At 47.5% G+C, this 20,546-nt stretch overlaps 1 protein-coding gene across 1 annotated transcript in view; it reads left to right on the top strand.

Annotated features, from left to right (window-relative positions):
• Positions 1-7,556, top strand: part of LOC122946058 (histone lysine demethylase PHF8-like) — a 32,020-nt gene extending 24,464 nt beyond the window's left edge. The window contains exons 18-22 of the mRNA XM_044305363.1: positions 566-915; positions 1,099-1,194; positions 2,525-2,634; positions 2,903-3,182; positions 4,778-7,556. Coding sequence (XP_044161298.1) covers positions 566-915; positions 1,099-1,194; positions 2,525-2,634; positions 2,903-3,182; positions 4,778-4,869 — 928 coding nt within the window. The 3' untranslated portion in view covers positions 4,870-7,556. The remainder of the gene's footprint in view (positions 1-565; positions 916-1,098; positions 1,195-2,524; positions 2,635-2,902; positions 3,183-4,777) is intronic.
• The last annotated feature ends 12,990 nt before the right edge of the window (positions 7,557-20,546 follow it).

The following is a 20,546-nucleotide window of genomic DNA, read 5'->3' as shown; positions in this document are numbered from 1 at the left end:
AGGTGTGCAAGGCGGCGACCTGGTCGTCTTTGCATACTTTTTCGACGTTTTACAGGGTGCACACCTTTTGCATCTTCTGACACTTCTTTGGGGTGTCGAGTTTTGCAGACTGCGGTTCTCCGATTGTCGGGAGGGTTGAAGTTAGGCCCACCCCCAGGGACTGCTCTGGAACGTCCCATTGTCAATGCTTGTGTCCCCCAATGAGACGGATGAGAAAAACTAGATTTTTGTACTTACCGTAAAATCTGTTTCTCTTCCGTTGATTGGGGGACACAGCTCCCACCCATTCTTTTGTTTATGGGCCTTTTCGGGCCTGTGTGGTTCTGGGTTTGTACATAATGTAATTTTCTTGTGTCTGGCTTCTCCTACTGCTTTCGCACTGAACTGATTTAGGAGCTTACACTTTGTGTGCTTAGTGTCGCCTCCTAGTGGCAACAGCTATACCCATGGTCAATGCCTGTGTCCCCCAATGAACGGAAGAGAAACAGATTTCACTAAGTACAAAAATCTAGTTTTTGATAACTGACCTACGTCTGATGGTGTGTACTGTTTTTCTAATGTACAGTGAAGCTCCTGCGTCTCCGAGCACCCAAGAAGCTATCCAGGGCATGCTCTGCATGGCAAATCTGCAAGCTGCCGCCTCCTCCTCTACGCCCTCTAATCTGCAAGCTTGGTGGGCAGCAGGTCAAGAGGGCGGGGCTTCAGGAAACCTACCACAAGGTGTAAAAGTTGCAGGGAGCAACAAGGTTGGCAGCAATGGTACCAGCGGAGGAACGGGAAACAGTAGAGTTATTCTGAGGCCAGGAAAGAGGCCGGTAAGACGACCAGCACATCGCAGCATGGACAGTGAGGATGACGACGACAGTGCAGATGAGCAGGAGACCCTGGGAGCATGCTTCAAAGACTCAGAGTACAGTAAGTGCAAATGTCTTAGGAAATACGTAGTCAATAATACCTGGCCTAAACGTGGCACCCCTAAAAACTGTCATTTCTAAAGTAGTATAATAGCAAGTACTGTACACCTACTGCACGTCTCTAATGACGTGGAAGGTTTGTCACATATGTAGTCCTGACTTTACACTTCTGTGGTTCCTATAGTTTACCCTTCTCTGGAGTCAGATGATGATGACCCAGCCCTGAGGTCACGTCCCAAGAGAAAGAAGCAGACCGACGACGCTCCATGGAACCCAAAAGGTAGGTGTTTGACAGGTCTGATTGTGCTTGCATACATGCTGCTGATGTCTTCTGGTTGGGAGTAACATCTGATGTGTGTGTACCCCAAAAAGTGATGAACATCTACTGCAGGGGTCAGCAACTTCTTACATTTCATCTCAAACTACAACTTGCACACTTGCTCAGCTGTTTTCTCCCAGTGTCCATAGAAGTGCATACTAGGAGTTGTAGTTTCACAACAGCTGGAGTGCAGGAGGTTGCTGTCCTCTGATCTACTGTAGCTTCATGTAGGGCTGAATTCCAACTTTCTAGTGTTTCCACATGCAGCTGTAGAAACGGATCTTTAAAGGGGGTTGTCCAAGTGTTAAAAACTGGTGACATCCTCAGGATAGGTCATCAGTATCTGATCAATGGGGGTCCAATTTCCAGCATCCCCACCAATCAGCTATTTAAAGACGCCGCTGTGCTCTTAGGGCTGCGGCCTATCCCTAGACCAGTGACGTCTTGTTCATCATTTAGGTGGCCTAGTTGCAGCTCAGTCTCCTTCAAGTGAATGGGGCTGAGCTGCAATACCAAACTCAGATGCGCTGTCCTTGGTGAGCAACGAGGAGGCCGCGATGCCCAGGTCTAGGAAGATAGGTCATCAATATCAGAATCCCCCTAAATCAATATCAAGTTAGATGCATTAGATCTGTAACCATTCCAGTAGTTTGACATTTATGCCTCATTCACGCATCAGTGTTGGGTCATTGATTCTGAGCCAAACCAGGTGCGGCTCTAAACACAGAACAGGTGCAGATCTTTCCCTTATACCCCATGTCTGTGCAGCCTCCACTCCTGGTTTTGGCTCATAATCACTTATGTGAATAAAGCATTAAGGGGGTTCTCTGGCATGACACAAAAATTAGATAGTTGCCGATAAGCGTGTCCAAAGGGGGGAAAAAAAGATTATTCACAGTCCAGCAGCTCCAGTCCTGGCCATTTCAGGTTCCCACCAGACAGAAAATTCTCTTAATCACTGGCATCGGCTGCTGTGCCTGAAGGGAAGCTGAAAATTGAGGTGCACATGTGATGTACGAAAGTGACGACACTTCCTGTGCAATCCGCAGTCCATAATACGCAGCAGCACTGTGGAGAACGGGATTTTACAAAATCTCATTCCATCCGCTCCATCCTTTATACGCTATACAAGGTTTGCACCGTGCTTGGTAAGCTCACAGGAGCGCCGATGCCTTCTCAAACAGCTGATCGGTGGGGTTCCCGGGTATCTGACCCTCACCTATTCAGAGGATAGGCCATCAGAATCAAGATCTCTGAAAAGCCCTTTAACCGCTTTTTGTTTATTCTTTAGCTCGCGTCACTCCAACACTTCCTAAACAGGCTCGGCCGGTTCGTGAGGGGACACGTGTGGCCTCAGTGGAGACGGGGTTAGCGGTGGCTGCAGCAAGGCTCTCTCAGCAGGTAAAGTAGCAAATCACAAGTGCTGTAATCTGGTCAGCGTGGCTAGGTTCACATTTTCATACAGTAGACTGTTCCTCCAGAGGATCAGACTACCGGCATGCAGTAGTATTTATGCCATAAACCGGTACAGTGAATGGGGATCCGGTGGTGTTTGGTTATGCTGGATATGGTAATTCCAGTAGTCTGCTCCTCTGCTGGAACACACAATGGGAGATGTAAACCTAGCTGTTGGAGTCCATTACCTTATTGTCTTCCTTTCCTGTATTAGGAGCAACAGAAATCTCAGAAGAAAAAGGTCGTCACTAAGAAGAAGCCGCCAAGTGAACCTGAACCTCCAGCTGTCCCATCTGAACCAGAGCCGCCGCCTCCTCCACCAGAGCCACAGATTGAGGTCTTCTCTGGCAGTCTTGTGGATCACGAATACACAGCAGGACCCAATATATTTGGCATGGCTCAGGTTAACCGAGGCACTACCCCTATGGCACCAGGTGTCTTCCTATCCCACCGGCGGCTTTCTGCTACCTCTCCAACCAGTCAAGTAGTTCAGGGTAAGAAAGTTTGGTTTCCCTTATGTAAGAGCCCCAGTTACAGTGCCTTGCAAAAGTGCTAACATGGATTGTTGGAGGATTTGCATCATTTAATTTACAGAACATACCCACAACTACTACTTATTTATATTTTTTTATTGAAGCAAACAACAAATGGGACAAAATAACAGAAAACATCAATGTGCAGAACTATTCACCCCCCTAAAGTCAATACTCTGTAGAGCCCCTTTTGCAGCAATCACAGCTCCAAGTCACTTTGGATGAGTCTCTATGAGCAGTCGCCACATCTTACCACTGGGATTGTTGCCCATTCCTCCTTGCAGAACTGCTCCGGCTCCTTCAGGTTGGATGTTTGCGCTTGTGAACAGCGATCTTTAAGTCTGACCACAGATTTTCTATTGGATTGAGATCTGGGCTGTGACTCGGCCATTCCAACACATTTACATGTTTCCCCTAAACCAGTCAAGTGTTGCTTTAGCCGTGTGTTTGGGGTCATTGTCCTGCTGGAAGGTGAACCTCTGTCCCAGCCTCAGATCACACACAGAGTGGTGCAGGTTCTGCTCAAGAATATCCCCGTATTTAGCACCATCCATCTTTCCCTCATCTCTGACCAGTTTCCCAGTCCCATCCCCCCAGCATGATGCTGCCCCCACCATGTCTCACTGTGGGGATGGTGTTCTTTGGGGGATGTGATGTGTTGGATTTGCACCAGAGTTTTCTTTGATGGCCAAAAAGTTCAATTTTCGTCTCATCAGACCAGAGCACCTTCCTCCATACACTGCGAGAAGGCGTGTGGGAGACTCCCAACGTGCCTTATTGTTTTTAGCGGAAAGTAAGGGCTTTCTTCTGGCCACTCTGCCATAAAGCCCAACTCTATGGAGCGTACGGTCTCTGCAGCGCCTCCAGGGTTACCTTAGGTCTCTGTGCTTCCTCTCTGATTAATGCCCTCCTTGCCGATCCGTGAGTTTTGGTGGGCAGCCGTCTCTTGGCAGGTTTGCTGTTGTGCCATGTTCTTTCCATTTGGTTATGGTAGATTTGATGGTGCTCCTAGGGATCATCAAAGATTTGGATTTTTTTTTTTATAACCTAACCCTGACTTGTACGTCTCCATAACATTGTCCCTTACTTGTTTGGAGAGTTCCTTGGTCTTCATGGCAGTGTTTGGTCAGTGATGCCGCTTCCTTAGGTGTTGCAGCCTCTGGGGCCTTTCAAAAAAAGGTGTGTATATGTAATGACAGATCATGGGACACTTAGATTGCACACAGGTGACTTCTGAAGGTAATTGGTTGCACCAGAGCTTTTTATGGGCTTCCTAACAAAGGGGGTGAATACATACGCACATGGCAATTTTCTGTTTTCCATTTCTAAACAATAGTTTTATTTGTATATTTTTCTCATTTCACTTCACCAACTTAGACTATTGTGTTCTGATCCATCACATCAAATTCAGATTAACAAAACATTGAACTTGAGGCTGTAATGTAACAAAATACGAAAAAAAAAAAGTCAAGGGGGGGTGAATACATTTGCAAGGCATTGTACATATTTGCCTTCCTATTTTTGCCTCTGGATGTTACATTTGTTTGTATTTTCAGGGAAGAGACCCAAGAAAGGCTTGGCCACTGCAAAACAGCGACTGGGCAAGATCTTGAAGATCCACAGGAATGGAAAGCTGCTTCTGCTGTGACCTCCTTCCCTCAACTCTTGGTTGTCCCTCCAGCTGAGTAGACTTTTCTAGGGCCATGGGACAAAACCCTCAGAAAGCAGAGCTGTCTTGCCCCCAAGCTGTGCTCAACACTTAAACTACATATAAACATTACATATTTTACAGAGAAACAAACCAAAATGGCAGGCTGGACCCAATGCTGTGGGCGTAGCAGCTAAACTTCATCGTCCGCCCTGCTGTGGGCTTTCTTCCATGATGGTCACTGGTTTCACATTAGAACATAGAGTGAGAATCACATGGAAGGTGCTGACACTTTTTAGCTTGCCACATGGCCTTCGGGATGAGCTTTAGGACGTGGAGAGGTTTTAAACAAGGGGCTAGTAGAACAAGAACAAAAATGTATATTTATCTCTACCGGCCCTCACCCAAACTGTGTGTCCTTCCTCTTGCTTCTCTCCTCACATCACTAAAAATCACGATTTTATGAAGGTTTTTTTTTAAACAAAATACTGTACTCAGCACTTGGACTGGTCTGAAGATTGTAAAAGGCATCATGGTCGTGTGGTTTCTTATGGGAGGAGATGGGGCTAGACTTCTGGCCTCTCCCTGTCCAACCTGCCTTCCATAAACATATTTCCCCCCCATTTTTTAATGCAGATGGACTGTGTTGGGGTAAAAGGGAACTCTTACAGCAGCATCACAAGCACTCCTATGTCCACTTCGTATTTCCTCTCCAGTAATGGGAGCAGAAGAACGAAACCTCTCCAGCTTACCATTTTTGGGAGACAGAATATGGACGGGACCCTGGATCACAGCCGCATCCCTGTAAAGATTTTTTTTTTTTTTAAATCAATGTCATTTGTTTTCTCTGATATCCGTTTGCAGTGCGGTAATATGAAGAAGGATGGCTCGTGCAGCGGGGTCTAGATTTGTGCCACATTACAATGTCTGCAGGCAAACAGCATAGCCATTCTACAGCCCCTGTGGGATCATATTAATTAGAACCAAGTTGTGTTCATTGTTAATGGTCATGCAGTAACCTGCACTAGGTAGTTCAGTTAAAGGGGGAGGGAAGTTGTCTAACTTTTTTTTTTATACTGATGAACCATCATCATATCAACAGAAATAGAAATCCAGTGTCGTAAAATCCAAAACATCGGGTGCACAAATCGCTTACGTGTTTTTCACGCGTGTGCTTGCTCATAGATCCATTGTCACAATAGGTCATCAGTATCTGAGGAGGCTGCAGTGCTCTGGAGCGTACTGCAGCCTCCTAACAGCTCACCAAGCACAGCGCCATACATTGTATAGTGGCAGTGCTTGGTATGACAGCTCCGCCCTATTCACTTGTATGGGAATAAGCTGCACCTAAGCTATGGGACCTGTGAACAGGATAGCACTGGCCTAGGGTAACCTGTGAGATGTCTGGAGCACCACAGCCTCCTTAAAAGGGATTATCCAAGAGTATAAAAACCTTCCCCTTATGCCCAGGTCCCTCACAGTGAATATATTTGCGCCACTTCTCCTGAGATGCTAGGGAGGCTCGTCTCTGTCCCCACCCACCCCTGACACTGGATGTTTTCATCTGCCGAGCGGGGTAAGTCTAGTCAGTGTGGGGGCCCGGGCACATGGGGGGAGTTTTACACTCTCAGATAACCACTTTAAACAGCGGGTGTTGTCCTGCTGCTTCAGTTATGCGTGGACACAGGAGGACCCCAGTTCACATGCTCAATGGGAGTCCTAGCAGTTGGGCTCCCACACATCAGATCCTTATCTCCTATCCCACAATACATGGGACAACCCCTTTAAGCCCTATGGATCCATACAGCACCGTCAGCACTCTAGTAGCAGAGTTATGGCGCCCCCTTGCTGTCCTCATTATGTCCGATGGCAGTGGTCACACACGCTCAGTCCTATCACCCGGCTCTTTCACATGGCTGTGGAATAAGAGTTGGCACATTAGTAGCAGCTTGCTCTGAACATATTAGGTGGTGGGAATCAAGAGAACATTAGGGGGCGCCATAACAAGCATGTGGCAGTAATATCTACACCTAGGAGCATTTTTTTATTTTGTATTATTCAAATTGACAAATTATTTGCGTGAGATTTATTTAAAGAAGGATTACAACAACGGGCTGTTTTTTTGTTGTCCAAAACCAGTGCCACCCTTGTAGAGATGGGCAGTGTCTGGTATTGCAGCTCATCCCCATTCAAGTCTATAGGGGCTAAGCGGCCATGCCATAGACAGACCGTCTGTGGACAAGAGCGGTGCTGGTCCTGGACAAAAAGCAGACGGTTTTTCTAACCCTGGATAACGCTGTCATGCGGACCACGTTGCTGTACTTTTCATATCTGCAAAATGGATTTTATACACAGCGTATTTAACCACATGAATGGCTCAGGAAGAATACACAATATCAGACTCACGAGACTTTACCAGTCAGGGGAATGAGGTTTTAGCAGTTTGTACAATTTATTTTTTATCTTTTAACAGGACATGAAAAAAAAAAAAATGAAAAAACTAAAAACAGCAGCACCTTTTCAGATGTGTGAATAAGTTTCTCACCGTGTTTGCGCATCGGCTTCATACTGTCAGGCAGCTGAGTGAGAAGCGTTTCTTATGTTCAGGTTTCCGTTTACTACTTGTAATTTATATATTTTTTTAGAATGTCTGGTTTCCCCTTTAAGTAGCTATAAATGAAAACAGCTGCCGGAGTATCCCGTCTCTTTACTTGTGTCTTGTCCATTTACTGGTCACATTATTACCTCCGTCTGAATCGCCAGTCTCTGTAAGAAAACGGACAACACTGGTGAATAGCCTGAAATAGTCGAGTGGTACTTATCTAGCAGTTCCAGCCGCGTTGGCCATATTTACCCGGCTTATGGGGTTGAGAATCTGTGACCACTGCAGCCAGTCACGGCCTCCTCAGTGTACCGCTGAGGCCAGTGTTTAGCTACAATGGTCTTGTGTTACTGACATGATATCCCTGATGAAGCCAGGAGAATAGGAGCGGTGACGCTGGATTCACTAGGGAAGCTCTGTTCTGTAGTCCAGGGTAATCATCGGCGTAGACAACCCCTTTAAAAGGGGAAATTCCTTTCTGAGACATTTATGGCATATCTTACAGATATGCCATAAATGCCCAATAGGTACTGTCCCAGAGAGGAGACCCTCATCTATCTCAAGAACGGGGCCCCTTTCTCACAGCCACAACAACATGGCTGTCCATTCGCAGGTCTCTCTATTCACTTATACCGGCGTTCCAAAAATTGTCCGATTGCTGTTATTTTGTGTACACAGATCTGATGCAGACTTATGCGTCTCCATGGTTGCAAACACTGTGGGGTCCAATTCTGCGTTATATCAGTTGTATTCTAGCAGGAGGCACAACCAGTTATCTTACTCCTGTGTGTCCTCTAACTGCACAAGGCTTGTCTGTTGTCACGAATTCACACAGGTCTGCACAGCACCCACTACCTACATTACCGCTGCAGCCAGTCTGTATTCTCAGTGGTTTCATGCCACACATACAGGCATCACCACTGACACTGGCGATTGGCTGCAGTGGTAACATGGGTAGTTGGCATGTCACTGCTGGGTGGTAGACACCCAACAATTTGATATTGATGACCTAAGTCCCAGAAACCCCCCTTTCCTCATTGTCCTACAGTATTTCCCAGTATGTGCTGGCTACGGACCCGAGGAAAGCACAATTACAGGCAAGAACACATTTTCTCTTTAGTATGCTGCCTGTAGCGGAGGGTGCAGGCCCCCTGAATGTTATCGTATCACAGCACATAGAGCTCCGTTTGCTCTAAAGAGATACCAGAAATTAAAGGGGTTGTTCGGGCCTTTACTATTGATGACCTATTGTTAGGATAGGTAATCAATATCATATCAGAAAATATAGCAGTGGTGAACAGGACGAGAGAAGGGAGACGGCATGTGTGCGTCTTCTTATATAGCTGATCGGCAGGGGTGCCGGGTGTTAACCCCTCCGATTTGATATTGTTGACCTATTCTGAGGATAGGTCATCAATAGTAAAAGCCCAGACAACCCCTTTAATTGTATAGGGGATGAACTAGAAAACCACGGTCAGATCAGTGGCACTGTACAGTCCTGAGCGGTAAATGATAGACTTTCCTTACCGATTGAGGCTTTGATTGCACAAGTAGCATCTTCAGGAACTGCATCACAATGTAGTATAGGCTGCAGGAAGATCAGCAGGACAGACTGGATCCAGACAGCTGTAATGTGGATCCACCATGACTGTAGGGAGAAACATAGCCAGTCAAACAGTACTGCATCAGTGAATGGCAGATGAGAGAATAGCGATCTATACATACAGGGTGTAGTCTGCCATCATGAGCACATGGTTCGGCAACCTCCAGCTGTTATGAAACTACAACTACCAGCATGCACATTTGCTCAGCAGAACTCCCTTTAAGTGAACGGAGCAAACTGGGAGTTGAGTTTGGCCCGAAGGTTTATGATCCCTGGCAAAATTGCTGTCCCCATGCTATGCAGCCCTATTCCTACGTCACTGGTCACCATACAGTGGTCATCACAGTATTGACAGGCACAGATGCAAATTACACAGCGAAATCCGATGACATCTCTAATGGTCACCATTCACTCACGAGGTCTAAGGGGTGCAGAGGGAGCAGTAGTCAGGTGGAGGTCTAAGGGGTGCAGAGGGAGCAGTAGTCAGGTGGAGGTCTAAGGGGTGCAGAGGGAGCAGTAGTCAGGTGGAGGTCTAAGGGGTGCAGAGGGAGCAGTAGTCAGGTGGAGGTCTAAGGGGTGCAGAGGGAGCAGTAGTCAGGTGGAGGTCTAAGGGGTGCAGAGGGAGCAGTAGTCAGGTGGAGGTCTAAGGGGTGCAGAGGGAGCAGTAGTCAGGTGGAGGTCTAAGGGGTGCAGGGGGAGCAGTAGTCAGGTGGAGGTCTAAGGGGTGCAGGGGGAGCAGTAGTCAGGTGGAGGTCTAAGGGGTGCAGGGGGAGCAGTAGTCAGGTGGAGGTGCAGGGGGAGCAGTAGTCAGGTGGAGGTGCAGGGGGAGCAGTAGTCAGGTGGAGGTGAAGGGGGAGCAGTAGTCAGGTGGAGGTGCAGGGGGAGCAGTAGTCAGGTGGAGGTGCAGGGGGAGCAGTAGTCAGGTGGAGGTGCAGGGGGAGCAGTAGTCAGGTGGAGGTGCAGGGGAAGCAGTAGTCAGGTGGAGGTCTAAGGGGAGCAGTAGTCAGGTGGAGGTCTAAGGGGAGCAGCAGTCAGGTGGAGGTGCAGGGGAAGCAGTAGTCAGGTGGAGGTCTAAGGGGAGCAGCAGTCAGGTGGAGGTCTAAGGGGAGCAGTAGTCAGGTGGAGGTCTAAGGGGGAGCAGAGGGAGCAGTAGTCAGGTGTAGGTATAAGGGGGAGCAGTAGTCAGGTGTAGGTATAAGGGGTGCAGAGGCAGCAGTAGTCAGGTGTAGGTATAAGGGGAGCAGTAGTCAGGTGTAGGTATAAGGGGAGCAGTAGTCAGGTGTAGGTATAAGGGGAGCAGTAGTCAGGTGTAGGTATAAGGGGAGCAGTAGTCAGGTGTAGGTATAAGGGGAGCAGTAGTCAGGTGTAGGTATAAGGGGAGCAGTAGTCAGGTGGAGGTCTAAGGGGAGCAGTAGTCAGGTGGAGGTCTAAGGGGAGCAGTAGTCAGGTGGAGGTCTAAGGGGAGCAGTAGTCAGGTGGAGGTCTAAGGGGAGCAGTAGTCAGGTGGAGGTCTAAGGGGAGCAGTAGTCAGGTGGAGGTCTAAGGGGAGCAGTAGTCAGGTGGAGGTCTAAGGGGAGCAGTAGTCAGGTGGAGGTCTAAGGGGGAGCAGAGGGAGCAGTAGTCAGGTGTAGGTATAAGGGGTGCAGAGGCAGCAGTAGTCAGGTGTAGGTATAAGGGGTGCGCTGGCGCAGTAGTCAGGTGTAGGTATAAGGGGAGCAGTAGTCAGGTGTAGGTATAAGGGGAGCAGTAGTCAGGTGTAGGTATAAGGGGAGCAGTAGTTCAGGTGTAGGGTATAAGGGGAGCAGTAGTCAGGTGTAGGTATTAAGGGGAGCAGTAGTCAGAGGTGTTAGGTATAAGGGGAGCAGTAGTCAGGTGTAGGTTATAAGGGGAGCAGTAGTCAGGTGTAGGTATAAGGGGAGCAGTAGTCAGGTGTAGGTTATAAGGGGAGCAGTAGTCAGGTGAGGTATAAGGGGAGCAGTAGTCAGGTGTAGGTATAAGGGGAGCAGTAGTCAGGTGTAGGTATAAGGGGAGCAGTAGTCAGGTGTAGGTATAAGGGGAGCAGTAGTCAGGTGTAGGTATAAGGGGGCAGTAGTCAGGTGTAGGTATAAGGGGAGCAGTAGTCAGGTGTAGGTATAAGGGGAGCAGTAGTCAGGTGTAGGTATAAGGGGAGCAGTAGTCAGGTGGTAGGTATAAGGGGAGCAGTAGTCAGGTGTAGGTATAAGGGGAGAAGTAGTCAGGGAGCAGTAGTCAGGTGTAGGTATAAGGGGAGCAGTAGTCAGGTGTAGGTATAAGGGGGAGCAGTAGTCAGGTGTAGGTATAAGGGGAGCAGTAGTCAGGTGTAGGTATAAGGGGAGCAGTAGTCAGGTGTAGGTATAAGGGGAGCAGTAGTCAGGTGTGGGTGCAGAGGGAGCAGTAGTCAGGTGTAGGTATAAGGGGAGCAGCAGTCAGGTGTAGGTATAAGGGGAGCAGCAGTCAGGTGTAGGTATAAGGGGAGCAGTAGTCAGGTGTAGGTATAAGGGGAGCAGTAGTCAGGTGTGGGTGCAGAGGGAGCAGTAGTCAGGTGTAGGTATAAGGGGAGCAGCAGTCAGGTGTAGGTATAAGGGGAGCAGCAGTCAGGTGTAGGTATAAGGGGAGCAGCAGTCAGGTGTAGGTATAAGGGGAGCAGCAGTCAGGTGTAGGTATAAGGGGAGCAGCAGTCAGGTGTAGGTATAAGGGGAGCAGCAGTCAGGTGTAGGTATAAGGGGAGCAGCAGTCAGGTGTAGGTATAAGGGGAGCAGCAGTCAGGTGTAGGTATAAGGGGAGCAGCAGTCAGGTGTAGGTATAAGGGGTGCAGAGGGAGCTGTGACCAGGTGTAGGTATAAGGGGTGCAGAGGGAACAGTAGTCAGGTGTAGGTATAAGGGGAGCAGTAGTCAGGTGTAGGTATAAGGGGAGCAGTAGTCAGGTGTAGGTATAAGGGGAGAAGTAGTCAGGGGAGCAGTAGTCAGGTGTAGGTATAAGGGGAGCAGTAGTCAGGTGTAGGTATAAGGGGAGCAGTAGTCAGGTGTAGGTATAAGGGGAGAAGTAGTCAGGGGAGCAGTAGTCAGGTGTAGGTATAAGGGGAGCAGTAGTCAGGTGTAGGTATAAGGGGAGCAGTAGTCAGGTGTAGGTATAAGGGGTGCAGAGGGAGCTGTGACCAGGTGTAGGTATAAGGGGTTCAGAGGGAGCAGCAGTCAGGTGTAGGTATAAGGGGAGCTGTGACCAGGTGTAGGTATAAGGGGAGCAGTAGTCAGGTGTAGGTATAAGGGGAGCAGTAGTCAGGTGTAGGTATAAGGGGAGCAGTAGTCAGGTGTAGGTATAAGGGGAGCAGTAGTCAGGTGTAGGTATAAGGGGAGCAGTAGTCAGGTGTAGGTATAAGGGGAGCAGTAGTCAGGTGTAGGTATAAGGGGAGCAGTAGTCAGGTGTAGGTATAAGGGGAGCAGTAGTCAGGTGTAGGTATAAGGGGAGCAGTAGTCAGGTGTAGGTATAAGGGGAGCAGTAGTCAGGTGTAGGTATAAGGGGAGCAGTAGTCAGGTGTAGGTATAAGGGGAGCAGTAGTCAGGTGTAGGTATAAGGGGAGCAGTAGTCAGGTGTAGGTATAAGGGGAGCAGTAGTCAGGTGTAGGTATAAGGGGAGCAGAGGGAGCTGTGACCAGGTGTAGGTATAAGGGGTGCAGAGGGAGCTGTGACCAGGTGTAGGTATAAGGGGTGCAGAGGGAGCTGTGACCAGGTGTAGGTATAAGGGGTGCAGAGGGAGCTGTGACCAGGTGTAGGTATAAGGGGTGCAGAGGGAGCAGTAGTCAGGTGTAGGTATAAGGGGTACAGAGGGAGCTGTGACCAGGTGTAGGTATAAGGGGTGCAGAGGGAGCTGTGACCAGGTGTAGGTATAAGGGGTGCAGAGGGAGCTGTGACCAGGTGTAGGTATAAGGGGTTCAGAGGGAGCAGCAGTCAGGTGTAGGTATAAGGGGTTCAGAGGGAGCAGTAGTCAGGTGTAGGTATAAGGGGTACAGAGGGAGCAGCAGTCAGGTGTAGGTATAAGGGGAGCTGTGACCAGGTGTAGGTATAAGGGGAGCTGTGACCAGGTGTAGGTATAAGGGGAGCTGTGACCAGGTGTAGGTATAAGGGGAGCAGTAGTCAGGTGTAGGTATAAGGGGAGCAGTAGTCAGGTGTAGGTATAAGGGGAGCAGTAGTCAGGTGTAGGTATAAGGGGAGCAGTAGTCAGGTGTAGGTATAAGGGGAGCAGTAGTCAGGTGTAGGTATAAGGGGAGCAGTAGTCAGGTGTAGGTATAAGGGGAGCAGTAGTCAGGTGTAGGTATAAGGGGAGCAGTAGTCAGGTGTAGGTATAAGGGGAGCAGTAATCAGGTGTAGGTATAAGGGGAGCAGTAATCAGGTGTAGGTATAAGGGGTGCAGAGGGAGCTGTCGTTACTGGATCCAGGAGGCCCAAAACCCTTTCTTACTCATAAGAAGACAATTTTCCAATCACTGACAAACCTATTACAGTTAGGATTTACTTGCTAGCGCCACCTTCTGGAAGTGGCTCCCTACAAGTCAAAATCCGACTTTTTAACAAGCCATGGAACATGACAATGGAAGATACCAGATATCCATCTGTAGACAGCTGTTTCGGGGTGCTTGCCCCTCATCAGAATGAAGTAGGATTCTGGCTGGCTGGCTGCGATGCCTGAGCTCTTCCACAAGGTGGCACTAGCGAGATGGTTCTCTTTATTTGGGAGAAATCCCTTTGCACATTTTGAAAAAAAGAAAAGAAAAATATCAGAAAGCTGTTATGTCATAAGTGCAGGAATCGTCGGCCGCCACCGGGGCCTTGGAGCTTTTATTTCGGTTTCTCTAAAGTAGAGAAACAGTACGAAGTTAGGGTGGGTTCACATCACGTTTTTCCTATCTGTTTAACGTATATGTTAAATGGATGCCTCAGACTGATGCCATACAGTGGCATCCGTTCACCATAGAGTTCCATTGTAAAAAAAAAACAAAAAAAAAAAAAACACTGGTATGTTTTTGTATTTTTTTTATTTATTTTTTCACACAGAGCCATAAAACGTGATGTTAACCCACCCTTATAATGTGATAATCTTGCACAGAATGAATTTACAATAGACCTGCGCGCACGTACTAATGGCGGACCACATCAGTGATGTCACTGTGCCGCCCCTCCTTTAATATTTGGCATCATGCATATAGAGCAGGCATCCTCAAACCGCGGCCCTCCAGCTGTTGTAAAACTACAACTCCCACAATGCTCTGCTGTAGGTTGATAACCTGTAGGCTGTTCGGGCATGCTGGGAGTTGTAGTTTTGCAACAGCTGGAGGGCCACAGTTTCAGGATGCCTGATATAGAGGTTCCAGCACTAACAATGGCAAGAAGACCCCTGACAATTTCACACAATTTCATAGACCACCCCTCTAAATCCACAGCCGTGGAAGAATGAGCAGCATAGGGACATCCTTCACCTGGGGGAAAAGAGCAGATTTACTCCAAAAAGGGCGGCAGAAGGACCCGGGGCCATTTTTATATAATCCATAGTTTTGGGAAAGAAAAGTAAAAGAACTGACATCAAAGGGTAACTACATCCTCCTACCTGATACATCATGGTATGACAAAGCTGCAACCATTATAATGAAAGGAGTAGGTCACATAACAGGGCGAGTACATCCAAATGGTAACCTATGAGGTCAGGTATGAATAGCACAGGTGGTTGTGAAGTGATGACATCATCACAACCACATGCTCAGAGATAAAAGCTTAGGCCAAGGCCTGCATTGGTGTGGGACAGTTTTTTTTCTTTCCACTTGGGGAGCATTCTATAGGGGCATTTTTATTATTGTGGCACAATAGGGAGTACTTTTAATATTGGGGCATTACAGGGGGGTCAACTCAATGTTGAAGGCACTATAAGGGGCCATTATTATTGTTAGCGGCAGTGAGTGTGGGTCCACTGTGCCTGTCAAGTGGTTTCATTTTGGGCTATTACTGAGGGCAGTCCCCTGGTATTCATCCTTTACCCCTATACAGGAATCTGGCCTTTACTGCAGAGGAGCCACCAGACTTGGAATAGCCCAGATATGGTTGGCTGCTGAGCCACTGAGGTCAGAGACACCAGTAAGGAGCACAGAGGGATCAGAGAATACACAGCCAGGAAACAGGCAGAGAACGTGCAAATCCGTCAAACAGTCCAGAGGTCAGGGAAGGCAGCTCGGGGTCAGTACAGTGAACAGGCACAGGTCAGGTGGCAGAGGGTAGAGATGAGCGAATTTCAGATTTTGAAATTTGTTCACGCTTCGTTTGGCGGTAAAAGCAGAATTACGTAAAGGATTCTGTTACCACGGACCATAACGCAATTCTATGACTGAATACATGACGGAATGCCTTTATAGGCAGTTATTAATTTTGTCATAATAGAAGTCTATGGCCTGCATAACGGATCTGTCCCGTTTCCGTTATGCAGGGGAGTCCTCTCCTCCATAACAGAAACCGGACGGATCCGTTATGCAGGCCATAGACTTCTATTATGACAAAATTAATAACTGCCTATAAAGGCATTCCGTCATGTATTCAGTCATAGAATTGCGTTATGGTCCGTTATGAATGAATAACGGAATGCCTCAACATTCAACAAGGAGAAACCAATGATTCCCAATGGGAATGGTTCACACCTGGGCGTTTTACAGCGCGTACGATCGCGCTGTAAAACGCCCTACGCTCAAAAAAGTACATGAGCTTCTTTGAGGCGTTTTGTCGCGCGTTCCCGTACATAGACATTCGGGAACGCGCGACAATGGGCGTTTGCTTGTTTCTGTATGCGCGATTGCAAACGCCCGTACAATCGCGCATACAGAGCGCTCCATCGCGAACGCTCAGGTGTGAACCCAGCGTTAAGCTGATAGACTTTACTGCAGTGATTGTAAAACGCCCTTCCACACGGTCCTGGCCAGCTGCATCTTAAAAGGAGTTGTCCGGGCTTTTTCATATTGATGACCTATCCTCAGGATAGGTCATCAATAATCAGATCGGCGGGGGTTAGACTCCCGGCAATCAACTGTTTGAGGAGATGGTGCATGCTGTGCCATAGACATACAGCATCGAGAGGGGAGACGGCACGTGCCGTTTCCTCATACAGCTGATCGGCGGGGATCCGACACCTGAGGATAGGTCATCAATGTGAAAAAGCCTGGACAACCTCTTTAAATACAGGTGAAACTCCAAAAATTCGAATATCGTGCAAAAGCCCATTTATTTCAGTAATGCAAATAAAAAGGAATTGCATTAATGCAGCTTAAAATTTGAATTTTGTGATAAGGTTCAATATTTTAGGCTCAAAGTGTCACCTTCTAGTCAGCTAATTAATCCATACCCCCTGAGCAAAGGGGACCTGAGATTGTGACTTTGGGGTTTTATAAGCCATAATCATCCAAATTTTAACAAAGAAAGGCTTGAAATATCTCGCTTTGCCTGTAATGAGTCTCATATGTTAGTTTCGTCCTTTTAAGTTGCATTACTGAAATAAATTGACTTTGCACGATATTCAAATTTTTTGAGTTTCACCTGTGTGTACCCCACAGCTGGCAAATACAGACACGTATGCAAGAGCCTTACTGCCAGCCTTAGATTCTGCAGAGAGTTTGGAAAGATAAAGGGGTACTACAACCCCCATTCTTGCTTATATCCATACATTGCTATCTGGGAAGCTTTGCACTGTGAATTGTTTGGAACGGTGTTTTGATACCGTTGGATGTACTACAACTCCTATTCTACAGTTTAACAAGCAAAGACTTTTGTTCATTTTCTACATCTGGCCTGGTTACTGACTCCAGCACCATTCGCCGGCTACAAGGTCTACATCTCCTGCCTTACACCCGCACAGCACTCAGGGGTTGCAAAGCCAACTGTGAGGAAGCGGCAACTGGTTTCCCAGTCATCACAGTATACAGCATCCCAGCAGGCCTCCAGGGCACATTTTTGCCTGGGTATCTGTACCAACTGGTCACAATTTTTACATTTTCTCTCCTGTGCCCGGCATGCCACAGGACGCAACTGAGTGTAAGCCCACAAGGGTAAATTTCTACCCAGGTGTGTCTTCACCATGGTGTTATAAGGCTGCAGCTTCTATGTGTCAGTCACTACGGGCTAACCCGCACCCCCTCAGGGGCTGACCAGATCAGAAAAGTCTCCAAATAAAAGTAGACATCGGGCAGGTCTGGATAAACGAAAGCTCGGAGGGACCGATCCACCCATTATGGCAAAGCGTGAAGTGCTACAGAAACCACAGGCTTACATGGCATGCTGGGACTTGTAGTTTTGCAACAGCTGGAGAGCCACAGGCTGTGGGTCATAGTAAAACTAGGCAGACGGCCCCGAGGATGAGCACAAGAACCATTGGGGTAGATTATACACAACATAGCTTTTTTTCTACTTACGCAATTTTTTCACAAAATTAGAAAGTGAAGAGAACTAGTAACACTAGCAGCACCTCCGCTGGTCCCTGTGGTGATATTGGCTCACAATCCTGCCCTCAGCTAGCATGCCAAGACCAAACATGCAAACAGCGCCACCCTTGTCCACAGGCTGTATATGGTATTGCAGCTCAGTCCCATTCGCTTCAATGGAGCCGAGCTGCAATACCAGGCACAACCCACGGACAGGTGTGCGGCTGTTCTTGGAATAAAGCAGCCATCTTTTACTAATCCTGGAGAGCCACTTGAAGCTGACGGCTATCTTTCTCGATCCTCCCATACACCTGCACGTGTTCTCAATTGGATTGCGGTTTTACAACTCAGCTCTATTCACTTGAATAGAGCTGCAATACTGGACACAACCCATCGACCGGTGTGGCGCCATCTTTGGAAGTAAACATGAATGTTTAACTAATCCTGGACGACCCCTAAACCTCTCCTCATCCAGGGCCTTTCTGTAAAGCCCACCTATCCACTATTAACCCACAGCCTTCCAGAATGGCACCCTTGTCCGAAGGAGACAAGTTATTTACATAGGGCCTCAAATATCAAAATGGCCACAGATGAAAAACTTTGGCTTTGTTGCCTGTAGCGACCAGAGTTCAGCACCAACCAAACTGGAAAATGATACCAGGGCTCTGGTTGCTATGGGCAACAAGGACACTACATGAGGCCTACTATGGCCTAAGCCAGTTTAGGCCACCATAATACAGCCACGACACCAGGGCCCCCATAGTCCCATTAAACAGAACTTGGGTCACAACACACTTAAAGCAACTTGTAAAACCGGATACGTTCCAATAGTCATTATGGATTCACAGCCTGATAGAACGTCAACAAGAACAAAATAAAAGGTATTTATTAAGAACCAGTGTATAAAAAGGCGGCCAGATAAACCCCATTGAGTCAACAGGCACGCACAGAGGGACGTTTAGACATACGCCATTCACACACATGGGTACCTGACTAATACACCTATAGTGTGCAGCCTTAGGCCTCGTGCACACGACGGTGCCGTTTTTTGAGGCCCGCAAACCACGGATCCGCAAAAAACCGTAAGCCTGTCCTATTTTTTTCACGGCCAACGGTTCACGGACCCATTCAAGTCAATGGGTCCGTGAAAAATCACGGATGCACACAAGATTGTCATCCGTGTCCGTGATCCGTGTCCGTTTTTACCTATCATTTCAATGGCAAACTTGACTTAGATTTTTTTTTTTTTTCATTTTTCATGTCCGTGGATCCTCCAAAAAACAAGGAAGACCCACGGACGAAAAAACTGTCACGGATCCCGTTTTTGCGGACCTTAAAAAAAAACGGTTGTGTGCATGAGGCCTAAGGCCTATTGCACACGACCGTATGGCTTTTTCAGTGTTTTGCGGTCCGTTTTTCATGGATCCGTTGTTCCGTTTTTTGTTTCCGTTGTGTTTCCGTTTCTGTTCCGTTTTTCCGTTCCGTTTTTCCGTATGGCATATACAGTATACAGTAATTACATAGAAAAAATTGGGCTGGGCATAACATTTTCAATAGATGGTTCAGAAAAAACGGAACGGAAACGGAAGACATACGGATGCATTTCCGTATGTGTTCCGTTTTTTTTGCGGATCCATTGACTTGAATGGGGCCACGGACTGTGATTTGCGGACAATAATAGGACATGTTCTATGTTAAAACGGAACGGAAAAACGGAAATACGGAAACGGAATGCATACGGAGTATGTAGGACCGTATGTAGGACCGTATACGGAACACAAAAAACGGCCAGTAAACGGGAAAAAAAAACGGTCGTGTGCAATAGGCCTAAAGCATACATGCCTACCACGCTCCCAAAATGAGTCTAAAAACAAAAAAATAAAAATAAAAGTAAATGTGACTAAAAGTAAAAGACTGCCAAGAACACAAAAAATAAATAAAAAATTGACAAAATAATAAGCGCAAACAACAATGATAAATGGCCCCCACTGACTGCCGGAGGATCACCCTGATTTAAGAGTAAGCACATGGCAGTTCAGGGGCTATCAATGTCTGGTATAAAACGCTGGTTTTTGATAAATGACCCCCATTATTCGTATCATTATAAGTCAATGGAGGAGCAGCCAGTGCCACCATCCTTTCAAAATATCAAAGGCTATCGCCATGTCCTGGGAAACATGAGCGCACACACATAAGCTCACATACAAAGTCCATACAACCTGTCCTCTCCACGGCAGCCATTATCGGGAAGCCTCCACATGGTGACAGCACCTGCTTCCTCCCCAGGTTGGAGGCCTCCACATGGTGACAGCATCTGCTTCTTCCCCAGGCTGGAGGCCTTCACATGGTGACAGCACCTGCTTCTTCCCCAGGCTGGAGGCCTTCACATGGTGACAGCACCTGCTTCTTCCCCAGGCTGGAGGCCTCCACATGGTGACAGCCCATCACACCTGCTGGTACCTGCCAAACGACCCAAGGCCTGGAGTGTCCTAGCCCATGGTGCCCACACTGCATCCTTATGCTCCTCGGACAGCACAGTTACCTCAGAGGCCACAGCTGTAGTCATTAGTAAGGGAGCCGCCCTGATCACCTCTGCTGGGAACCTGTGGAAAGAACTAATAGGCAGGTTTTTCAGAAGACACACTGAAAGTGAGGTATTCTTATCACAATATCGGGAAAACGCACTGGGGTACATTTAACAAACTCGCCTGTTTTTGGCCGTAAAATTAGGTGTATTTCATTAGTTTTTTTCTTTTTATTAAAAGTCATACAGTCGTTGATGAATTAGACTCTGCGTATTGTTATTCTGACCTCTGGTGGTTGTTTTTCAGTATGGCAGGTTCACATTCACTTAGATTGGTCTTATTTATTTGCATATGAAAAAAGTCACATCTTTGCAGAGAAAGGTCGCATGTCTGCAGGAAAGTACGACTTTTAATTTTAAAAAAACCTCGCGCTTCACCACTGAAAACACCCCTGGGGTGTAGTAGAAATTAGGCTACATTCACACG

The sequence above is a fragment of the Bufo gargarizans genome, chromosome 9, assembly GCF_014858855.1.
Source record: "Bufo gargarizans isolate SCDJY-AF-19 chromosome 9, ASM1485885v1, whole genome shotgun sequence".
Lineage (NCBI taxonomy): Eukaryota > Metazoa > Chordata > Amphibia > Anura > Bufonidae > Bufo > Bufo gargarizans.
Note: the sequence above shows the minus strand (reverse complement) of the source record. Positions and strands in the feature narration are given on the sequence as shown.